Source organism: Camponotus floridanus, unplaced genomic scaffold, assembly GCF_003227725.1.
Source record: "Camponotus floridanus strain SB8 unplaced genomic scaffold, Cflo_v7.5 scaffold166, whole genome shotgun sequence".
Classification (NCBI taxonomy): domain Eukaryota; kingdom Metazoa; phylum Arthropoda; class Insecta; order Hymenoptera; family Formicidae; genus Camponotus; species Camponotus floridanus.
Genome location: NW_020229288.1, coordinates 59,200 through 80,176, shown reverse-complemented (window position 1 = coordinate 80,176; position 20,977 = coordinate 59,200). Strand labels below are relative to the sequence as shown.

Sequence of the window (20,977 nt, the reverse complement as noted above, 5' to 3'; positions counted from 1 at the left end):
AACTTTATCAAACCCGACAATGTAGGATCCTCGCTTGGGTTCTCGTCGAATCGTATATTGCAATCTCGCAAGTAGTACGAATTGGACGAACCGGTTAATATTATAAACGTAAATATTATTCATATAGAATGTAACGTGACTACCGGTGCGTACAGCAACGGCATGCGCGTACACACGAACGATACATGAATTTTCACCGAGCGTACCGCCAGGATATAAGATATCGGAAACGCCGGCACAGATCATTTATCTTCCGATCGTCGTACGGAGCATTACGGATTTAATGATACGTATTGTGGATCAAAGCGGCCGATTGCTCGATTTTCGAGGAGAGGAAATTATCGTAAGATTGCATATACGGCGGGGACAAACATAGTATGCTCATGCTGAATGAAACGGAGCACGTGAGAGACAATACTTTTACGAGGGACAATACTATTGCAGTAAGGCGAGTCGTATTGGGTGACAATAATAAGATAGTCGTTAAAAAGAAGTTGAACGTGTTGAATCGTGAATTTTTAAATTCATTGGGATTTATCGTACGAAAAGAATGATTAATATTTTGAATATCGGAGGTGAGCCAGTTTTTGACGATCGCATCATCAAGAGTGAGATTCATACGTACAATCCGTACGCTATTACGACGCTTGGATACAGCGAGGAGATACGAATACCTATACAACATCAGGATTTGTACACGTTACCGTGCGAAAGCTTTCTTTACATCGAGGGAAGGTTTAATGTGCGAATGATGAAATGAAGGTTGTATTGGGAAACAATTGTGTCGCATTCATGTTTGATGAGCTTCGATACGAACTCGACGGAGTAGAGATTGATCACAACAGAAATGTTGGAATAACTTCAACTCAAAAATTATGTCTCTCTAACGCACCAGAAAAGTATCAATTTGAAGAACGCTGCGTGGGATTTGACGTACAACGGTGCCAAAAATTATTTCAACTATTACGTGCCGCTCAACATATTACTGGGATTTTGCGAAAATTATAAACGCGTTGTGATTAACGCTCGTTACGAATTGATTCTGATACGTTCGCGCAACGATAATAATTGTCTATTCGGACATCCATCGTCGGAAGCTGAGATTGAATTTCTCAAGATACAATGCCTCATGTAATATTGAACGAGATTAATAAATTGTCAATGCTGCGAATGTTGGAAAACGGACGATACTTGAACATGAGTTTCCGATCTTAGGATCTGTACGAATTTCCTCTGCTACATAGCACGACTAAGCATTCGTGGACCGTGAAAGCCACCTCCCAATTAGAGAAACCACGATACGTGATCTTTGCACTGCAAACTGGTAAAAAGAATTCAATGTCACAAAATGTTACATTATTCGATGACTGCAAATTGACCAACGTTAAACTCTATTTAAACTTAGAATTTTATCCATACGATGATTTAAATTTAGATTTTGAAAAAAATAGATTCGCCGTCCTATTCGACATGTACTCTAATTTTCGCAAATCTCATTACGGATACAATAATAGCACCACGCTATTAACCATTCCAAAGTTTCTACATTGCGGCTCTCTCGCGGTCATTGATTGCTCGCGAGAAAACGAATCTGTCAAAACTGCTACCGTGGATATGAGAAGAGAGTTTGAATGCAGAGAAAATATACCGGCAAATACTACCGCCTATTGTCTCATCTTGCACGATCGGATTGTCGAATATAATCCATTGACTAATGTAGTCCGCAAAATTACATAAGTCAGCAAATATTCCCTCCAATGCGCATAAAGAAAAATATAAAAGATTGAGATGTTTGATCGATATTAGTCTGCGATCGGATCTTGTCATCATGATTACGCCAACGTTTGTTTATCTGCAAGGATTTATCTTTGGGAGAAATTTTGTTGTGAAGGAAGCTGCGGTTCTGAGAAAGGGATCCGTACTTTCTCACTACATTTTTACATGTCCGGTACCATGGCACACGCTCACAAAATTTGAGAGATGCCTAGTTTTATGGCTGATTAAAAACCATCATGGATTATCGTGGGATGATGGATATGTTTCATATTGGAAGTCGAAACGTTTAATTACGACGGCGGTGATGGGTGCAACGGAGGATGATGCGTCACCTCTCGTGTATGTTAAAGGCCATGAAAAACGGCAATGGCTAGCCGATATACTGGAATGATGCAAGAAACGATGTTATTATCGAAACTTTGGATGCAGACTATGAGGATGTAGCTTCTTTAAATAAGTTAGATGTTAAGAATACTATGTGTTGTGAAAATCATGTAAAAAATTGCGCTCTACAAAATGTATTTAAGATTTATAATTGGTGGTTGAAACATCATGATAATGAATAAAATTCAAAAATAATATAACGGGTCAATGAGCCGGAATCGCGTATCATGTGGCGACAAACTAAATTAGTTTCAATTAGGCGATTCCGGCTCATTGACCCGTAATATTATTTTTCAATTTTATTTATTATACATTGAGCCCTAAACTACAATTTTATTATCATAATAATGATTCTTCGAATCCATATTTATAATAAATTGATAAATTGATAAATTGATTGCGATATACTTTTATCGTCTTTTTTATTCTCTTCGTTTTTTCCCTTATCCCTATCTATGTACGTATCGTGTTTCCGTACGTGACACAGCTGCCACATATATTGTATTTCAATACATTGTGATACATTTAAATATTTGTTCGATAATTGAATATAGTTTTGCGTTTGATTACCGTTGATAGTTTTGCGTTTAATTCCGTTCGATAGCCATTCGACGGACGTTCGTTTCCATTCGATGACTGTTCAATTGCCGTTGAGTGCCGTTCAACGGTCGTTCGTTTCCGTTCAATTACCGTTCGATAGTCGTTCGACAGATGTTCGAAAGCCATTCGACAATCGTTCGACGATCGTTCAGTTATCGTTGATTGTCGTTCGATGATCATTCGTTTCCGTTCGACGGACGTTCGATGACCGTTCAATTACCATTTGATCAGGGTTGACGCATTATATTATATTGTACTAATTTGCATGGGAACATGCATACTTTTGTCTTACGACGCGTTTTTGGTAAAGCGATAATGATATGTCCCTATTCTAAAGTTTCGTACCGAGACGTTTGTCTGCTCACAAAGTCGCGATATGATAATATTATATTAACACATTGCATGCGGGAAACGTACTTTTACGTTTTTTGCTGCCTGTCACTGGAGCGCGGGTCACGTAAAAATACGTATTTAGTAGATTTAGTGCTGGAGACGCCCGCTACACGCGTAAGTCCGCGGCAAAATATACCCGCATGCAATGTGTTAAACCGCGCCGAGTTGCGTGAGACCGCGCGTACTTTTGTCTTACGACGCGTTTTTGACATGGTGATAATGCCGCATCTCTACTATAAAATCCCGTGCCGAGACCTCGTTGCCGCATCACAAAGTGGACAGTGCGTGAGTCGAGAGTATTATTGACAACAATCGAGAAAAAATGGATAGTATTATTGAGAATTACAGCCTATGGAAACAGTTTTATCGACAAATTATATTGGACACAACTAAAAGTATTGTTTGTGTGGAAAGTAGATGTCTTTATGAAAAAATTGTGGAAAAAAATGTGTGTACATAATAATTTTTTTTGCCTTGTAGTACTGAGATGAAATGAGGATAAAAGGATTTATAAATATTAGACATAGACAATTGATGCGAATGGAAAGGCGAGAGGCACGGCAGGATCTTGCAGAAATGTGAGGTGACACCTCGGAGAGCCGATCAGACGATAAGGTGAATAGTTGGAAATATACTGACATCTTTTATTTGCGACAACTGTTCGGAGAAGGGCCATATAAAATCTTTGAAGAAGAAGAAGAATGGTGGGACTTATGTAAGTATCATTTTATATTAAATAAAATTTATTAAATAAATTATTAAAAACTACTCAAATGTGTCTTTTCTGTTACAGAAGCGGTCTCCCCCTGGCCCGGCGCACCGTCCCCCCTTCCATATATTAAAATTTTTTATATCATTATATTTTTATATTTAATATTTTTTAATTTTAAAATTTTTAATTTTCAATTTTATATTTTAAATTTCATATTTTCATTATTGCTATTGTTGTGTCCGGAACGGCACGGAGTGTGGAATCGGGAGATATGAATATCTCAGGCCGTCGAAGGAGAGAAGTTGAGAAACGGCTGCTTTCAATTATCGAAGAAGTTGTATTGTTCGAAATCCGTAATTATTGTCGCGGTCTGAAAATTCGAAGAAATAACATTCGCATTTTGCCATTATAAAATCCGAAAATTCGAATTCAACGGGAATCGAGAAACTTCTCGAAAATTCTATTTTTCGGCAAAAAAACCCGACCGTTCGAGTTATCTCTCGTTTTTTCGGTGTTAAAGAAACGCTCGGTACAAACAATTGACAATAACATTGTCAACCGCCGACAACAGCTAAGCCACCAAAGGGCATGCGCGCCCATGCGTCACGATCAGCTGATCGCCAATCAGCTGGTCAAAAGGGGCCGTGCGCATGACAAGTGCGAACTTTTTAACTTTTGACCTCATCGGTGGCCAATAATGCGCGGCGCCCTGAGGTCACCGCCAAAAATCGAAACTAATTGGTCCACGTCGCAGCGGGCCCAAAATCTCGCTCGCAATATAATGGGCACCGCGCGTGGACCCGGCGAAGTCTCGCACTTTACGCTCAGTACTCTAATCGACCGCTTTGTTACACCGCTTTACTCGAAAACAACCGCTTTCTTTTGGACACTCGCTATCTTCTCGGCAAATTCGCAGATTAAACCGCACACGACGACCGCTATCTCTTTCGGACTTTGATTTTCCGCACGTATTCTCGCGAATTCGCGCACGATAACTGTTTCGCTTCTTTGCACCGCTCGTATCTTCACTCTGTGTTGTCACTTGTAACTTTTAATTTTGACTTTAATAAAGTCCGTCTTTTGTTTCTCGGAGTCAACCGTTCTTTTCACTGACGGCCCTTCACTTCCCAAATTTCACCGCCGGAATCGCTCGCGAACATTTCTGGTCCTTCGAGCCGGATTGTCATCATCATCCGCGTCCGCTGTTTCGTGAGTGATCCTCTCAGTGGCGTGCAGTTTGTGGCGTGCAGTGATCTCTGAAATACAAGAAGAACATTGAGCATGAGTACAGACGTTAAGGTATTGCTGGAGGCGCAGCACGACATCCACGGTCGGATCTCCCGCGCCGTGGACAATCTTCGGAAGATGGGCGTGAGCAACATCACCCGCGACGCCATCCAAGCCCGCATCAGCATCCTGGACAACCTCTGGCAGAAAATGGAGGCCCAGCATGAGCTCGTTCGAGCAGCGCTGAAAGACCGGTATCAGGAGAGTGAGTACGCTGTATCCAATTTTATCGAAGTCGCGGAGAATACTTACGTGACGCAACGTAGCACGTTGACTGGCTACGCTGAAAAGCTCAAGGGCGAGACGCCCGTTGCGGCCAAAGGCGAGCCGAATCAGGAACAGGCTCCTAAAACCTCGGTGCCGCGCATCAAGCTTCCGACGTTTTCGGGATCATACGAGGAGTGGCCGTCCTTTCGCGACCTCTTCCTATCGGTTATCGGGGGGAATGCGTCAGTCTCCGACATCGAGCGCTTCCACTACCTCCGGTCTTGCGTCAAAGGGGCCGCTGAAAAATTAATCAAGTCGTTAACAGTGACCGGTGACAATTACCATCGCGCTTGGTCGGTTCTGTGCAAACACTTCGAGAACAAAAGAGAGCTCATCCGTTCTAACTTCGCTGCGTTCACCTCGGTCCCCAAAATGAAATGCGATTCCGCGGAGGAACTTGGTCGCATCCATAACGCCGTGACGACCGCAGTAAACGCGCAGGAGAGTATAGGGAGGCCCATCAACTCCCATGGGATGGATCTCCTTAATTTCCTCGCTATCGAGCTTTTTGACTCACGCACACGGATGGAATGGGAGTCCTCGACCTGCGACTCCGCCGATCCGCCGGATCACGACACTCTCGTCGACTTCATCGCCAAGCGCATCCTTACGCTAAATGCCGCCAAACCGAGATCGCCGCTGAAGAACTCCGAAAGTCCGTCGCGAACCGCCAAGGCTCACCACGCGAAGACCGGATCCGACCACTTGAAGTGCGCATTGTGTCAGGGAAAGCACGTGCTTATGCACTGCAACGAATTCAAAGCCAAGCCCGCGATCGACCGAAGGTCCTTTGTGGAACAGAGCAGACTGTGCTACAATTGTCTGGGGAATCACTTAATTTCCAAATGTCAGTCTGTAAGGACCTGTCTGACGTGCAAGCACAAGCACCACACTACGCTGCACGACGCGTATGCTTCGTCCTCGTCCAACGAAGCAACCGCTCTATCCGCGATGCACTCCGCATCTGACCGCAAGGCGATCCTCCTCGCGACCGCCCGCGTACACATCACTGACCGCGCCGGGGACCTCCATCCCGTTCGAGCGATGCTCGATCAAGGCTCCGAGGTGTCAATCATCTCCGAGGCGCTGGTCCAGCGCCTGAGGCTTCCCCGCTCCAGCTCCTCAGTGTCAATCATCGGCATCGGCGGAGCTCGATCCGGGTCAACCCGCGGCAGGGTGTCGCTCGATCTTTCCTCGCCGATCACAGGAGCCAAGCTTAAGGCCGTCGCCTTCGTGCTGCCCCGCCTGTCGGCATATCAGGGTTCGGCGGTAAAAAACCTCGCCTCCTGGCCGCATGCTCGTGGTCTTGAACTCGCCGACCCCAGGTATCAGGAGCGCGATCCGGTCGAGTTGTTGTTGGGCGCCGAAGTTTACTCAATCATCCTGGAAGTCGGCCTTCGCAAGGGTGGTCCCCAAGAGCCCGTCGCCCAAAAAACTGCACTGGGATGGATTCTGTCAGGAGGGTCCAGCTCGGTGCCCTTCCAAGGTCTCCACAGCTCCCTGCAGTGCACTGTGGATCAAGAATTAAATCAGCTCGTGCACAACTTTTGGGAACAGGAGAGAGAATGGTCTCCCCCAGTTGCACCCACGCCAGAGGAAGAGGAGTGCGAAACCTTCTTCACTCTTACTCACCAGCGGACAGCCTCAGGAAGATACGTTGTACGTCTCCCATTCTCTTCCTTGCCAACGTCGCTGAATGAAACGCGAAAACCAGCCGGGAGCCTCTTGAACGCTATGGATCGTCGGTGCAAGAAAGACCCTGAATTCGGAGTCCGGTATCGAGAATTCATGCAGGAGTATGAGGACCTGAAACACATGAGTCCTGTGAATACGGTCGGCACCGCTGAATGTTACCTACCTCACCATGGAGTCCTCCGCCAGTCCAGCTCCAGTACTAAGCTCCGCGTTGTCTTCAACGGGTCACAACGCACCAACTCCGGAGACTCCCTCAACAACCATCTGTTTATCGGCGCCAACTTACTGCCAGCATTAGCTGACATCCTTCTCCGCTGGCGCCGGCACCGCTTCGTATTCGTTACCGATATCGAAAAGATGTTCCGGCAAATACTCGTCCATCCAGAAGATCGCCGCTTTCAGCGGATACTCTGGCACTCAGGGCCTTTCGACAAGGTCCAAGAATTCGAGCTGAACACCGTGACCTACGGGCTCGCCTGCGCTCCGTTCCTCGCCGTCCGCGCACTTCGTCAATTAGCAGCAGACGAAGAAGCGCGTGGCCCGAAGGGGGCAGCCGCTCTGCGCCGTGACTGCTACATGGACGACGTAATTACGGGATCGGACACCTTGCGCGATGCGGTCGCCCTGCAGACGGAACTCCGAGAGCTTTGCACGGCGGGCGGGTTTCCGCTGCGGAAATGGGCCGCCAATAGCGAGGCAATCCTGGAGGGAGTTCCTCAGGATCATCGACTCCAGCAGACGCACCACTCCTGGGAGAACGAGGTGCACTCCACCTTAGGCCTGCGCTGGCATCCCGCCGGTGACGAATTCTCTTTCGCGATCCAGCCTCGAGTCTCTGGAGGGTACACGAAGAGGCGAGTCCTAGCGGAAACGGCGCGGTTATTCGACCCCTTGGGGTGGCTCGCCCCTGTTATTATCCGCGCCAAGATACTGATCCAATCAGCGTAGTTGAAAGGGCTGGATTGGGACACTCCGCTCCCAACTGAGGACGCGCAGTCCTGGCAGCGCCTACTCTCCGAACTCCATTTGCTTGAGCGCCTCCGAATAAGGCGCTGGCTGGGCACTGTCCACCAGGGCACGCAGATCGAAATCCACGGGTTCGCCGACGCGTCCGAGCGTGGTTTCGCGGCGGTCGTCTATCTTCGCGTGAAGAGTGCCGACGAGATGTCCATTCACCTACTGGCGGCTAAAAGCAAGGTCGCGCCAATAAAGCTCGTGACGCTTCCACGGCTGGAACTCTGCGCTGCATCGTTGCTGACGAGTCTCGTACGGCACCTCCGGTCTTCACTCGACTTACCATCGGCACCAGTATACCTCTGGTCCGACTCCCGAGTCGTCCTTCACTGGATCAAAGGCCACGCATCTCGGTGGAAAACCTACGTGGCCAACCGAGTGTCGCTGATTCAGCAGCGGCTCCCCGAAGCTCAATGGAGGCACGTTCCAGGCCAAGAGAATCCTGCCGATTGTGCATCCAGAGGGATCGCACCGAGGGACCTGCTGAACCACCCCCTCTGGTGGACCGGCCCGGCCTGGCTGCTCAAGAGTCAGTCGCTATGGCCGGACAGCAACGACCAGACATCGGTAGGAAACGTTCCTGAAACGAGAATGATTGTATTAGTCGCCACCAGCAAGGACAGAACGGAGCCGGAAACCCTTCTCCAGTTTTCAACGCTGCATAGGCTCTTACGTGTCTCTGCCTGGTGCCTTCGTTGGCGCCGAACTTCTCGCCATTCTTCAAACACTGCTCTGCTCCCGGACGAACTCGACTCCGCTTTCCTCCGTTGGCTTAGTGTCGTCCAGGGAATCCACTACTCTGCTGAGCTCGCCGCCGTGCGGGAATCTCGCCCAATGCCTCACGGCAGTCACCTGGCCAGGCTGCACCCCTTCATCGACGACAAGGGAGTCCTGCGCGTCGGTGGTCGCCTGAAACACGCCATACTGACCTTCGATGAACGGCACCCCATGATAGCTCCGCCCACCTCATGGCTCACCCAGCTCCTGGTGGAATCCTGCCACCGCCGGACGCTGCATGGAGGCACGCAGCTCACTCTGGTGCTCCTCCGCCTCCGCTTCTGGGTTCCGCAAGGTCGAGCCGTGGTCAAACGGATCCTGCATCGATGCGTGACTTGCACCCGCTGACGAGCCAACACTCCGCAGCTTCTCATGGGCGACCTCCCTCGAGAGCGAGTCACTCCTGCTCGTCCCTTCCTGAGAACGGGAGTCGATTATGCCGGCCCGATATTCATCCGCACATCCAAAGGGCGTGGACATCGAGCGCATAAGGCGTTCGTAGTTGTATTCGTTTGCCTTTGTTCCAGAGCGATCCACCTTGAAGTAGCGTCTGACTACTCCTCAGACGCTTTTCTCGCCGCCTTCCGCAGGTTCGTTTCCCGCCGAGGACTGTGCGAGGAAATCTACTCAGACTGCGGGACAAACTTTGTCGGAGCAGACAGACAACTCCGAGAACTTTTCCGAGCATCTTCTTCCGACGGCCGTCGCATCTCTCAGGCCGTCATCAAGGAAGGTATATCCTGGCGCTTCAACCCGCCTAGCGCACCACACTTTGGAGGACTCTGGGAGGCGGCGGTGAAGTCGACGAAACATCACCTGCGACGGGTGATAGGAGAGGCTACGCTCACCTTCGAGGAGATGAGTACTCTTCTGGCTCAAATCGAAGCGTGTCTGAACTCTCGTCCATTGCAGGCCTTATCTGACGATCCGGACGACCTGTCTGCACTGACTCCAGGGCATCTCCTCATAGGCGCCCCTCTACTGGCGGTTCCAGAGCCTTCATCGGCCGAACGGTCACCGAGTACGTTGTCGCGGTGGCAGTTACTCCAGCGAATGCGCGACCACTTCTGGCAGCGATGGTCCCAGGAGTACATCCACGCCTTGGCATCCCGTCCAAAATGGCTCAAGGCCGAGCTCGCTCCGGAGATCGGAGCTTTGTGCCTCATCCGCTCGGAGTCTACTCCACCTACCCGATGGCCTCTCGCGCGTATCATCAGGTTACACCCAGGAAGCGACGGCACTGTCCGCGTGGTGACCGTCCGAACATCCACTTCGGAACTCGTCCGGCCGATCGTAAAGCTCGTCTTTCTGCCGGGAGTCAAGGAGGCTCACACGCCCGCGGACGAGTAGCATACTCAAGCGTCATTCTCCCCGCGCAGCGTTTTCGCGCTTCTCTGTACATATTGTATTATAATGCACTTCCCGTCGCTTGTATATATTATATACGTCAGCTGTCTGTCACCCGTTCCGCGATTTCACCGTGTGCTTTCGCTATCACTCATTCACTATCACTAGTTCACTATCACTCGTTCACTATCACCCACTCACCATCACTCACTCACTATTGTTACGGAAGCCTTCGTGGATCATTGCGCTTCACTTTGCACGATTTTCCATTCTTTCACCACCGTAGCAATTTCGCTCCATACCGTATCACTCGTTCTCGCGAAAGATTTATCGAATCTGTTCGACACGTGTCTTCTCATTACGTCACACATTCCATTCATACATCGCGATCGACAGCTCATCAACGGAACAGTACGCGACACCTGTCCGCGTCTGCACACACTCACAAATTTCGTCATGTAATGACGAGGCGGGCGGGATGTTCGAAATCCGTAATTATTGTCGCGGTCTGAAAATTCGAAGAAATAACATCCGCATTTTGCCATTATAAAATCCGAAAATTCGAATTCAACGGGAATCGAGAAACTTCTCGAAAATTCTATTTTTCGGCAAAAAAACCCGACCGTTCGAGTTATCTCTCGTTTTTTCGGTGTTAAAGAAACGCTCGGTACAAACAACTGACAATAACATTGTCAACCGCCGACAACAGCTAAGCCACCAAAGGGCATGCGCGCCCATGCGTCACGATCAGCTGATCGCCAATCAGCTGGTCAAAAGGGGCCGTGCGCATGACAAGTGCGAACTTTTTAACTTTTGACCTCATCGGTGGCCAATAATGCGCGGCGCCCTGAGGTCACCGCCAAAAATCGAAACTAATTGGTCCACGTCGCAGCGGGCCCAAAATCTCGCTCGCAATATAATGGGCACCGCGCGTGGACCCGGCGAAGTCTCGCACTTTACGCTCAGTACTCTAATCGACCGCTTTGTTACACCGCTTTACTCGAAAACAACCGCTTTCTTTTGGACACTCGCTATCTTCTCGGCAAATTCGCAGATTAAACCGCACACGACGACCGCTATCTCTTTCGGACTTTGATTTTCCGCACGTATTCTCGCGAATTCGCGCACGATAACTGTTTCGCTTCTTTGCACCGCTCGTATCTTCACTCTGTGTTGTCACTTGTAACTTTTAATTTTGACTTTAATAAAGTCCGTCTTTTGTTTCTCGGAGTCAACCGTTCTTTTCACTGACGGCCCTTCACTTCCCAAATTTCACCGCCGGAATCGCTCGCGAACATGTATATTTAGTACAATTATACCTTTATTAATAGTTTGTCTTATTTAAAAAAAAAGTTTGTCTTATTTAACGTCCTTATTTAGTTGGATTCCTTTTCTGCCCTTGCCTCCATTCCGCGTAGGCTCAGTAATTATTCTAAGTTCTGGCGTACTTAGTTCGGTCCGCAGTTACACTTACGTTGCACTTAGTTTTCGACTGTCCGTCGTGCTCTTGCGGTGATTCGTATTTAAACCCTTGTTTTGGGAAGGTTTTTGAGAGTGGACCGCTTAGTAACATGGTCATACGGGGTCATGGTGCGGTCAAGTTAAAGTGCAAGCGAAGATGATTCGATGTCGAAATCCTTCGTTGCACTTCCGTATTTTTTGGCAAATTCGCGCGTGGTACGCTGAGGCAGCGATTTTATAAGGTGAATGTTCGCTATCGCATTTACAATAATATTTGATGCTGACGCTTAATACTTTAATTATGTATAGGTTATAGTCTGTGAGACTATAACACTATTATTATTCTTATTATTATATTATATTCACACACACACACACACAACAAATGTATTAACACACTTTAATAAATTGTATATTTTATATTTGTAAAAAAATCTAATTATTTGCATGCCTCTCCTTGCGTTCCCATCCCTTGCGTCTCTCTTGCGCTAATTGTAAGTATCGTTCTCTCTCACACGTGTTGTCTTAGAATAAGTATAATAATCTCTCTCTCACGCTGACACAGAAAAAAATGTATAACAGATTTTAAAATAAATGTATATTTGTAATTGAAAAAAAAACTAATTATTTACGCGCCTCTCCTTGCGTCTCTCTTGCGCTAGTTGTAAGCCTCTCACACACGTTGTTATTCTCGATATTATCGTTCTCTCTTGCACGCGTCGGTTTTGCGCTATCGTTCTCTCTCTCGCACGTGTTGTTCACAATATTATCGTTCTCTCTCTCTTTTCATATGCTCGTCGTTCACTCAATTACCTTTGCATCATCCTTCTCACGTCATCTTACATTGCATCCTTGTTCCACGATGCCATCCTTGTCACACGTTGATGACATCCTTGTCGCACACGTAGCACTATCCTTTTCCCACACGTAGCGCTATCCTTCTCACAGCACCGTCTTCTTTTCGCGGATCCCCCTTCACTTCGCGGACTGCCTCGTCCATCGGTCGCGTCGCGGATCCCCCTTCACTGCGCGGACCCCCTCGTCCATCGGTCGCATCGCGGATTCCCCTTCACTGCGCGTGACGTCACCCACCGCGCGCCGCAATTCCTCCTACCCCGCGCGTAACGTCACTCCCCCCGCACCGCGGTTCCCCTCACACCTCACCTCCCCTGAGAGGATCTGAGTTAGAACTCTCCTTGTATACCTACTAATAAATATTACACATGCAATATATTTCATAAAGTAAAAGTCAAAGTAATTTATCATATATTACTTTAATTATTTTGGTATTAAATAATGGGAGATTTCCCCCGCTCTTCTCAAGCTGAATAATGTCGAATAGCATCATTAGTCATTATTTCCTTCATACAATATTTTATTGCATCATGTAAAATAAAACCACCTATAAAATGTAAATACTGGACCTGTAATAAAACAATATAAATTTTGATTGAAATTTGAACTAATAATTTTATATATTCAGCCAATTACTATTCATAAAATTCGATTACTAATAAAAGTTTTTAAAAAACTTACAGCATTTTCATACTCTCCTTCCGAAATATTATTAAAATCTTGTACTTCTTGCACTCATTTTAGTGGAAATGAAGATGGCTTTGGAAGCATAATATTTAAACGTTTATATATTAATTTATCCAACTCATTGTTTATAATTCTGCAAAAATGCAATGTCATAATATTATACGAGTTTATCGCTACAAATAATATCACCTTTCTTCTTATTTACAACTACAAATAATATTTACAGATACATAACTGCGCTTGGATATTCATTGCTAATACTGAAAATCAATAATATTTATCCATTAAGGGGGGGGACTCATGTAAAATAAAATTTTTAAACAATTTTTTTATTGCTTAAAAAATTCATTTATTATCTGAAGAATGTTATTCCCGGCGTTTTAAACCCCAAATGAAGCCCTAAAAGTTCCTGAGGAGTCATCAAAGTGATGTGCTCCAAACGGTGCCGAGAGCAGGTACACGAGCGCTCGCGCGTGAACGGAGGAAAGAGGAAAGAGGAAAAAGGAAAAAAGAAAGAGCAGCAGAACTTGATGAATTTTTAGAAGAAGAAGGCTTACTATACGGCCCTGGTATCGCAGACTACGCTTTGGTAATTAAAAGTCTCTCGGAATACTACTTCTCTATACCGAAAACTTTAAACGCGCAAAAACGCGTTTTTCTCAAAACATAAATTTTCGCGCGCCGTGCAATGTAACTCAAAAAGTAATCGGCCGATTGACTTCAAATTTTGTACAGATATTCATTAACATATTGGCCATCGGATAAACCTAAAATTAAATTAAAATTGTAATAATAAATATTGTTTTTTTGCAATTTGTTTATAGAACAAAAGGTAATTTTTCTTCAAAATGGTCCTGAATTTTTAATTTTTTTTTTTTTTTTTTATAAAAATAGGTTCATCTGATACGGAACGTATTTTAATGAAAAAACTTTTGTTCTTTGATTTCAGTCAATCACAAGGACCTGGACGTTGCACGGCGCAAAAAGTAAGAGTCTACTTCGAATAGCTGCAGCGCCGCCATTTTGATTTTTTCAATAATAAAAAAAAATTTTTTTCAAATATATTTTATCATCAATATTATAATGCGCTTTATTGCAATTGAATAAACTTTCTCATTTTTTTAGTAAAAAATTCTTGAAAATACAGTTATTTACACGAGTCTCCCCCCTTAAGCAAAATATCATTAATACAATGTTATTACAATGATATTTAAAAACTTGTAACGTAGTCAAATATATAGTTTTTAATGTTATATATAATTGTAGTTTTAATGTTGTATAGAATATCGATATATTTTTAATGTTGTATAGTTGTAAGTTTTTAATGTTGTATAGAATTGCGATTTTGAAAGTTCATTAAAATGTTAAAATTTTCTTAAAGTAGGAATACCATAATGTTGTAAATAACTGTTATACTAAAAAATATTTCTTGCAGTGTTAATAGAATATTTTTACAACATTCAGAAAAATCATATTAAAAAATGTTTAGGATTCGCCCTGAATCGCGCATAAAATTATCACCCCCGGTCATACTAGCGCCATCCGTTTGCGCGCTATCGAACCCGCGTTCACGTACGCCGTTACTGTTTTTCAAAAATCATCCAGGATCTGCGTGATCACGCGAAATAATACACGGTCCTGGCCAATAAACAGGCTTATATATCACGCGATCTGACGTAATGATCAGGGATACGTCGAGGTCCGATCATACGATCCGTGATCAAATCTTTATCTATCGGGAGAAAGGCTTTCTCCCCGAGAGTCTTCCGTTTTCCATCATCGTGATCGGAGCGTCATACGGAGAGTAAAAATAGTGCAAATTCGAGAGTTCGCGATAATCTTAACGAGCAAAGTTAAGATTCGTTTCATTAGTCTCACGCGTGTGAAATCCTTAAACCGCGAGCCTCAATCATTGTAACAGTTTCGCGAAGTAACATTGCGCGCGCCAGTAATCGTGTCCGCAGTGCACGTGAACAGTTCAAACGCGAGTGCCGGGATCTTTCGGAGCGCCTCCACTCTCAGCCAGAGGCGGAGCCTTCGTCGTACCGCAACTCCGTTCAAGCGAACTGGGCGTCTCTCTCGCTCTCCCGCGAACGGCCGATATAGCGCCGTCTCGCTCGCTCTCACGCGAACGGCCGATATAGCGCCGTCTCGCTCGCTCTCACGCGAACGGCCGATATAGCGCCGTCTCGCTCGCTCTCACGCGAACGGCCGATATAGCGCCGTCTCGCTCGCTTTCACGCGAACGGCCGATAGAGCGCCGTCTCGCTCACTCTCCCGCGAGCCGTGAACAGTGCGGTTTCGCGTATTCATAGATAGCCACAAGTCAGCTATCTATCTCAAAATTGGGCGAACCGACGTGTATAGTGCGGTCTCGCTTGAACTTTAGTACGAGCGGCATAACGCCGTCTCTCTCGCATTCGTGGCGGACTGACGTGTATAGTGCGGTCTCGCTTGAACTTTAGTACGAGCGGCATAACGCCGTCTCTCTCGCATTCGTGGCGAGTCGTGTATAGTGCGGTCTCGCTCGAACTCTAGTACGAACGGCATAACGCCGTCTCTCTCGCATTCGTGGCGAACCGACGTGTATAGTGCGGTCTCGCTCGAACTCTAGTACGAACGGCATAACGCCGTCTCTCTCGCATTCGTGGCGAACCGACGTGTATAGTGCGGTCTCGCTCGAACTCTAGTACGAGCGGCATAACGCCGTCTCTCTCGCATTCGTGGCGAGCCGTGAACAGTGCGGTTTCGCGTATTCATAGATAGCCACAAGTCAGCTATCTATCTCAAAATTGGGCGAACCGACGTGTATAGTGCGGTCTCGCTCGAACTCTAGTACGAACGGCATAACGCCGTCTCTCTCACATTCGTGGCGAGTCGCGTATAGTGCGGTCTCGCTTGAACTCTAGTACGAGCGGCATAACGCCGTCTCTCTCCTATTCGCGGCGAGTCGTGTATAGTGCGGTCTCGCTCGAACTCTAGTACGAGCGGCATAACGCCGTCTCTCTCGCATTCGTGGCGAGCCGTGAACAGTGCGGTTTCGCGTATTCATAGATAGCCACAAGTCAGCTATCTATCTCAAAATTGGGCGAACCGACGGGTATAGTGCGGTCTCGCTCGAACTCTAGTACGAACGGCATAACGCCGTCTCTCTCGCATTCGTGGCGAGTCGTGTATAGTGCGGTCTCGCTCGAACTCTAGTACGAGCGGCATAACGCCGTCTCTCTCGCATTTGTGTCAAGTCGTGAACAGTGCGGTTCGCGTATTCGCAGATAGCAATATTCATTCTATCTATATCGGACCAGCGGACTGACGTGTATAGTGCGGTCTCGCTCAAACGCTTATCCGAGCGGCATAACGCCGTCTCGCTCGCTCTCACGCGAACGGCCGATATAGCGCCGTTTCGCTCGCTCTCACGCGAACGGCTGATAGAGCGCCGTCTCGCTCGCTCTCACGCGAACGGCTGATAGAGCGCCGTCTCGCTCGCTCTCAAGCGAACGGCCGATATAGCGCCGTCTCGCTCGATCTCGCTAACAGCTGATCGATAGCTGTCTCGCTCGCTCTCACGCGATCCGCGTAGTGGTGCGCTCTCACCCTACATCGCGTCTTGAGACCAGCAAATGTGTATCATTTTGTGACTTTAACAATAAACGGACAGTAATTCGCTCACCGGTCTTACTGTAACACATTAAGTCGCAACTGCAGATCATTTCATTCCTATCAAGTATTCCTTACGCGATCACGCACTGAGAGAGCTTGCGATACCCCCGCGGGTATGTGCCGGCAAAGTTCAATCGCGCTTACCCGGTCTTACAAAATTCGCGAATCGAAAGCGCGATCCCGAACAAAAAATAATATTCTTAAAATATGTATAATACACACACATACACACACACACACACACACACACACACACACACACACATATATGTATATGTGTCCCATGTAACCTGACAAATCGAAATAACTCAAAAAATACGCATTTTACGACATAATATCCAAAATAAAAGTTGTTCCTGTCGAAGAGGGCCGTCGAATGATATCAAAATCGACCCCGCCCCCGCTCCCCTGAGGGTGGGGTGGGAGGGCAACTTTTAAATCTCAAACGGGAACCCCCATTTTTTATTGCAGATTCGGATTCTCCATGAAAAAATAAGTAAGTTTTATTCGAAACATTTTTTTCGATTCATGGCAGATGGCGCTGTAAATGATGAAAAGAAATAGTGGGGGTAACGAAAGATTGAGACTGGGCATTGGATATAACAATTTTTTACTTGAAGACTTGAGCATCGAATTGCGACAAAACATGTGGTTTCAACATGATGGTTGTCCAGGACATAATTCGTTAGTAGCACGCGAAGTATTAAATCGAGTTTACTGTAATCGCTGGATCGGTAGAGGAGGTACGGTGAATTGGCCAGCCAGATCGCCTGACCTTACTTCGCCAGATTTCTTCTTATAGGGTTAGGGACATCTAAAAGATGTCGTTTATAAAGAAACGCCTACCACCCGCAAAAACATGATGCAACGAATAAGGGATGCTTGCGCCGCAATTACACCAGACATGCTTTTAAGATGCGTGCAGGCATTTACAACACGAGTCAACAAGTGCATCGAAGTTGGCGGTCATCAATTTGAACAGTTAATTTAATCGAATGGTGAGAAGCGAGGGGACTCACTGAAAACAAGCACCACAAAGGTGAGAGGCGAGGGGAGTTTGATTTGTTGAATATTTTTCTCAAAAATTGTTATATCCAATGCCCAGTCTCAATCTTTCGTTACCCCCACTATCTTTTTTTTCATCATTTACAGCGCCATCTGCCACGAATCGAAAAAAATGTTTCGAATAAAACTTACTTATTTTTTCATGGAGAATCCGAATCTGCAATAAAAAATGGGGGTTCCCGTTTGAGATTTAAAAGTTGCCCTCCCACCCCACCCTCAGGGGAGCGTGGGCGGGGTCGATTTTGGTATCATTCGACGGCCCTCTTCGACAGGAACAACTTTTATTTTGGATATTATGTCGTAAAATGCGTATTTTTTGAGTTATTTCGATTTGTCAGGTTACATGGGACACCCTGTATATATATAATTATCGAAAAATGTTCAAAAATTATACATAAACTTAATATTTCATAAAATATTAATTTAATTACTTAATTTAATTTACTTACTTACTGGATGTTGAACAAACTATATGTTTTCAGTATTGACAGTCAATGTCAGAATGCAATCATTATAATAATACATACAGGGTCTACCAAAAGTGTGGAAACCCCTAAATATCTCGGAAAATATACGTTTTACAGAAAAGTGTTTCCAACAAAAGTTGTAGGGTTTAGGAAGATCTATATACTGATTCTATCAGTTTGACCTTGGATGGCGTCGTCAAGGTCAGGTCAAGGTCACATTGACTTTTTTAAATGACACCCCCTACATTTGATTGCATATTCTTATAGCTTAATTCAAGAGCTTTCCAAAACACTATAATAATGTTCATTTTTATTAAGTACTTTGCGAGTTATGAGGGTTGAATGATAGAGTAGCGCCGGTATTAACATTATCCAAGGTGTACTACATGGAGGTTACTCCCTCGGATTTGCATCTGTTGTGTGTGTGATCCAGCTAACTAAGGCAAGATCGATTCCTCAACATATCCTCATATTTCGCTGAAGTCAAATTGCCAAAAAATTGCTCCATAAAACGTGTATGAAACGTCTCGTTAGTTCCTTCATTTACCGCTATGTGACGCACTACATGCAGTCTAACTCGCATTTAAAATTCAACTAAGAATGTATAAAGCTATCAAAGAACGAGCACCTTCTAACTTCAGCTTTGAGCAAGCAGAAATTAATTGTTATCGTCCAAATACAACGTACGATTAATTAAAATTAAACGTTTTAAAAATGGCTGGCGACTTGTCGGAACGTGAAAGAATCACTATCCTCATGATGCGTGGATGGGGTGATAACGAAAGATCGTTCTCTGATGTCGTTCGATTATTTAATGACACGTATCCGAACCGTCGAATTAATAAGTCCACTGTGTTAAAAACAATAGAACGTTTTAGACAAACTGGTAGCGTAAGAAATCGCTCTAAGTCAGGAAGACCATTGTCTGCAACCAACGAAGAAAAACAACTTGATGTTCTGCAGACATTTATTGAAGATCCCAATTCTAGTGTTCAGAGAGTCGCTCAAACTCACGATATTGCTCCCATGTCGGTTTGGAGAATTTTAAAGAAGAACAAGTTCCATCCATATAAATTGCAATACGTTCAAGAATTGCAAAACGGAGATGAGGAGCGTCGTATACATTTCTGTGAAAGAATGATGGCACTAATAGATGTCCGGCCCATCTTCCCTTATCAAATTGTTTTCACAGACGAGGCAACTTTTACCTTAACGGGAGAAGTTAATAATCAAAATTTTCGTTTCTGGTCAGATGAGAATCCGAATTGGGTGCGGGAAACTCACACACAACATCCACAAAAAATAAATGTATGGTGCGGAATAATAGATGGCTATTTAATAGGGCCGTTTTTTTTTGAAGAATATTTGAACGCTCAAAGGTATGAGAGATTACTTGTTGATCAAATAATTCCAGCCATACAGAATACTTTTCCAAATAATTTCCAAGAAATATGGTTTCAGCATGATGGAGCTCCTGCTCATTTTGGTGCAGGACCACGTCGTATTTTAAATGAGACTTTTCCGCTACGGTGGATAGGAAGAAGGAACGGAAATGAGGGAGGAGAGGATTGGCCACCTCGGTCACCAGATCTAACTCCTCTTGATTATTATCTATGGGGATATCTGAAGAGTAAGGTTTACAGAACAAAACCTAAAACCATTCACGAATTGATACAGCGAATAAGGGATGAAATGGCTTTGATACCTTTTGAAACGAATCGTAAAGTCATTTCTACATTCTACCAAAGATTAGCATATTGTCAGGAAGTAAATGGCAGCCACTTTCAGCATTTACTTTAACACATTGAAACACATTTGCAATCGTTTGGTGCAACCTAACCTGATCTCTGTATACACGCACCGCACGCACGCACACGCACACATTTCGAACAATTATTATGATAAATGAGCATCCACAAATTTATTTACTGTTTACTATGTCGATTGCTTTCCAGGTCTTTAAATGCTCGATTGTAATTTGGTTGGGTCTTTGCTTTTGCTGACTGGATCCACGACCGATCTTGCCTTAGTTAGCTGGATCACACACACAACAGATGCAAATCCGAGCGAGTAACCTCCATGTAGTACACCTTGGATAATGTTAATACCGGCGCTACTCTATCATTCAACCCTCATAACTCGCAAAGTACTTAATAAAAATGAACATTATTATAGTGTTTTGGAAAGCTCTTGAATTAAGCTATAAGAATATGCAATCAAATGTAGGGGGTGTCATTTAAAAAAGTCAATGTGACCTTGACCTGACCTTGACGACGCTATCCAAGGTCAAACTGATAGAATCAGTATATAGATCTTCTTAAACCCTACAACTTTTGTTGGAAACACTTTTCTGTAAAACGTATATTTTCCGAGATATTTAGGGGTTTCCACACTTTTGGTAGACCCTGTATATATATATATATATATATATATATATATATATATAACATGTATTGTTTTCTTTTTAGATTAATTTCTTTTTTTTTGTTAGAGTATTCTTTAAATTAAAGTCCTGTAAATAAAACATTTA

At 45.1% G+C, this 20,977-nt stretch overlaps 3 protein-coding genes across 3 annotated transcripts; all 3 read left to right on the top strand.

Moving 5' to 3' along the window:
- Nucleotides 1-5,146: 5,146 nt before the first annotated feature.
- On the top strand, nucleotides 5,147-8,062 carry LOC112637430. Its single transcript, XM_025407200.1, has one exon. It carries the CDS (start codon nucleotides 5,147-5,149, stop codon nucleotides 8,060-8,062), a length of 2,916 nt encoding a protein of 971 aa, XP_025262985.1.
- Nucleotides 8,063-8,278: 216 nt separating this feature from the next.
- LOC112637429 lies at nucleotides 8,279-9,253 on the top strand. The gene has a single exon (XM_025407199.1). It carries the CDS (start codon nucleotides 8,279-8,281, stop codon nucleotides 9,251-9,253), a length of 975 nt encoding a protein of 324 aa, XP_025262984.1.
- Nucleotides 9,254-9,277: 24 nt separating this feature from the next.
- LOC105254436 lies at nucleotides 9,278-10,255 on the top strand. The gene has a single exon (XM_025407198.1). It carries the CDS (start codon nucleotides 9,278-9,280, stop codon nucleotides 10,253-10,255), a length of 978 nt encoding a protein of 325 aa, XP_025262983.1.
- Nucleotides 10,256-20,977: the final 10,722 nt, after the last annotated feature.

Excerpts from the sequence above, each read along its gene's own strand:
- LOC105254436 (XM_025407198.1), top strand. The coding sequence starts at position 9,278 with ATGGGCGACCTCCCTCGAGAGCGAGTCACTCCTGCTCGTCCCTTCCTG.
- LOC112637430 (XM_025407200.1), top strand. The coding sequence starts at position 5,147 with ATGAGTACAGACGTTAAGGTATTGCTGGAGGCGCAGCACGACATCCAC.
- LOC112637429 (XM_025407199.1), top strand. The coding sequence starts at position 8,279 with ATGTCCATTCACCTACTGGCGGCTAAAAGCAAGGTCGCGCCAATAAAG.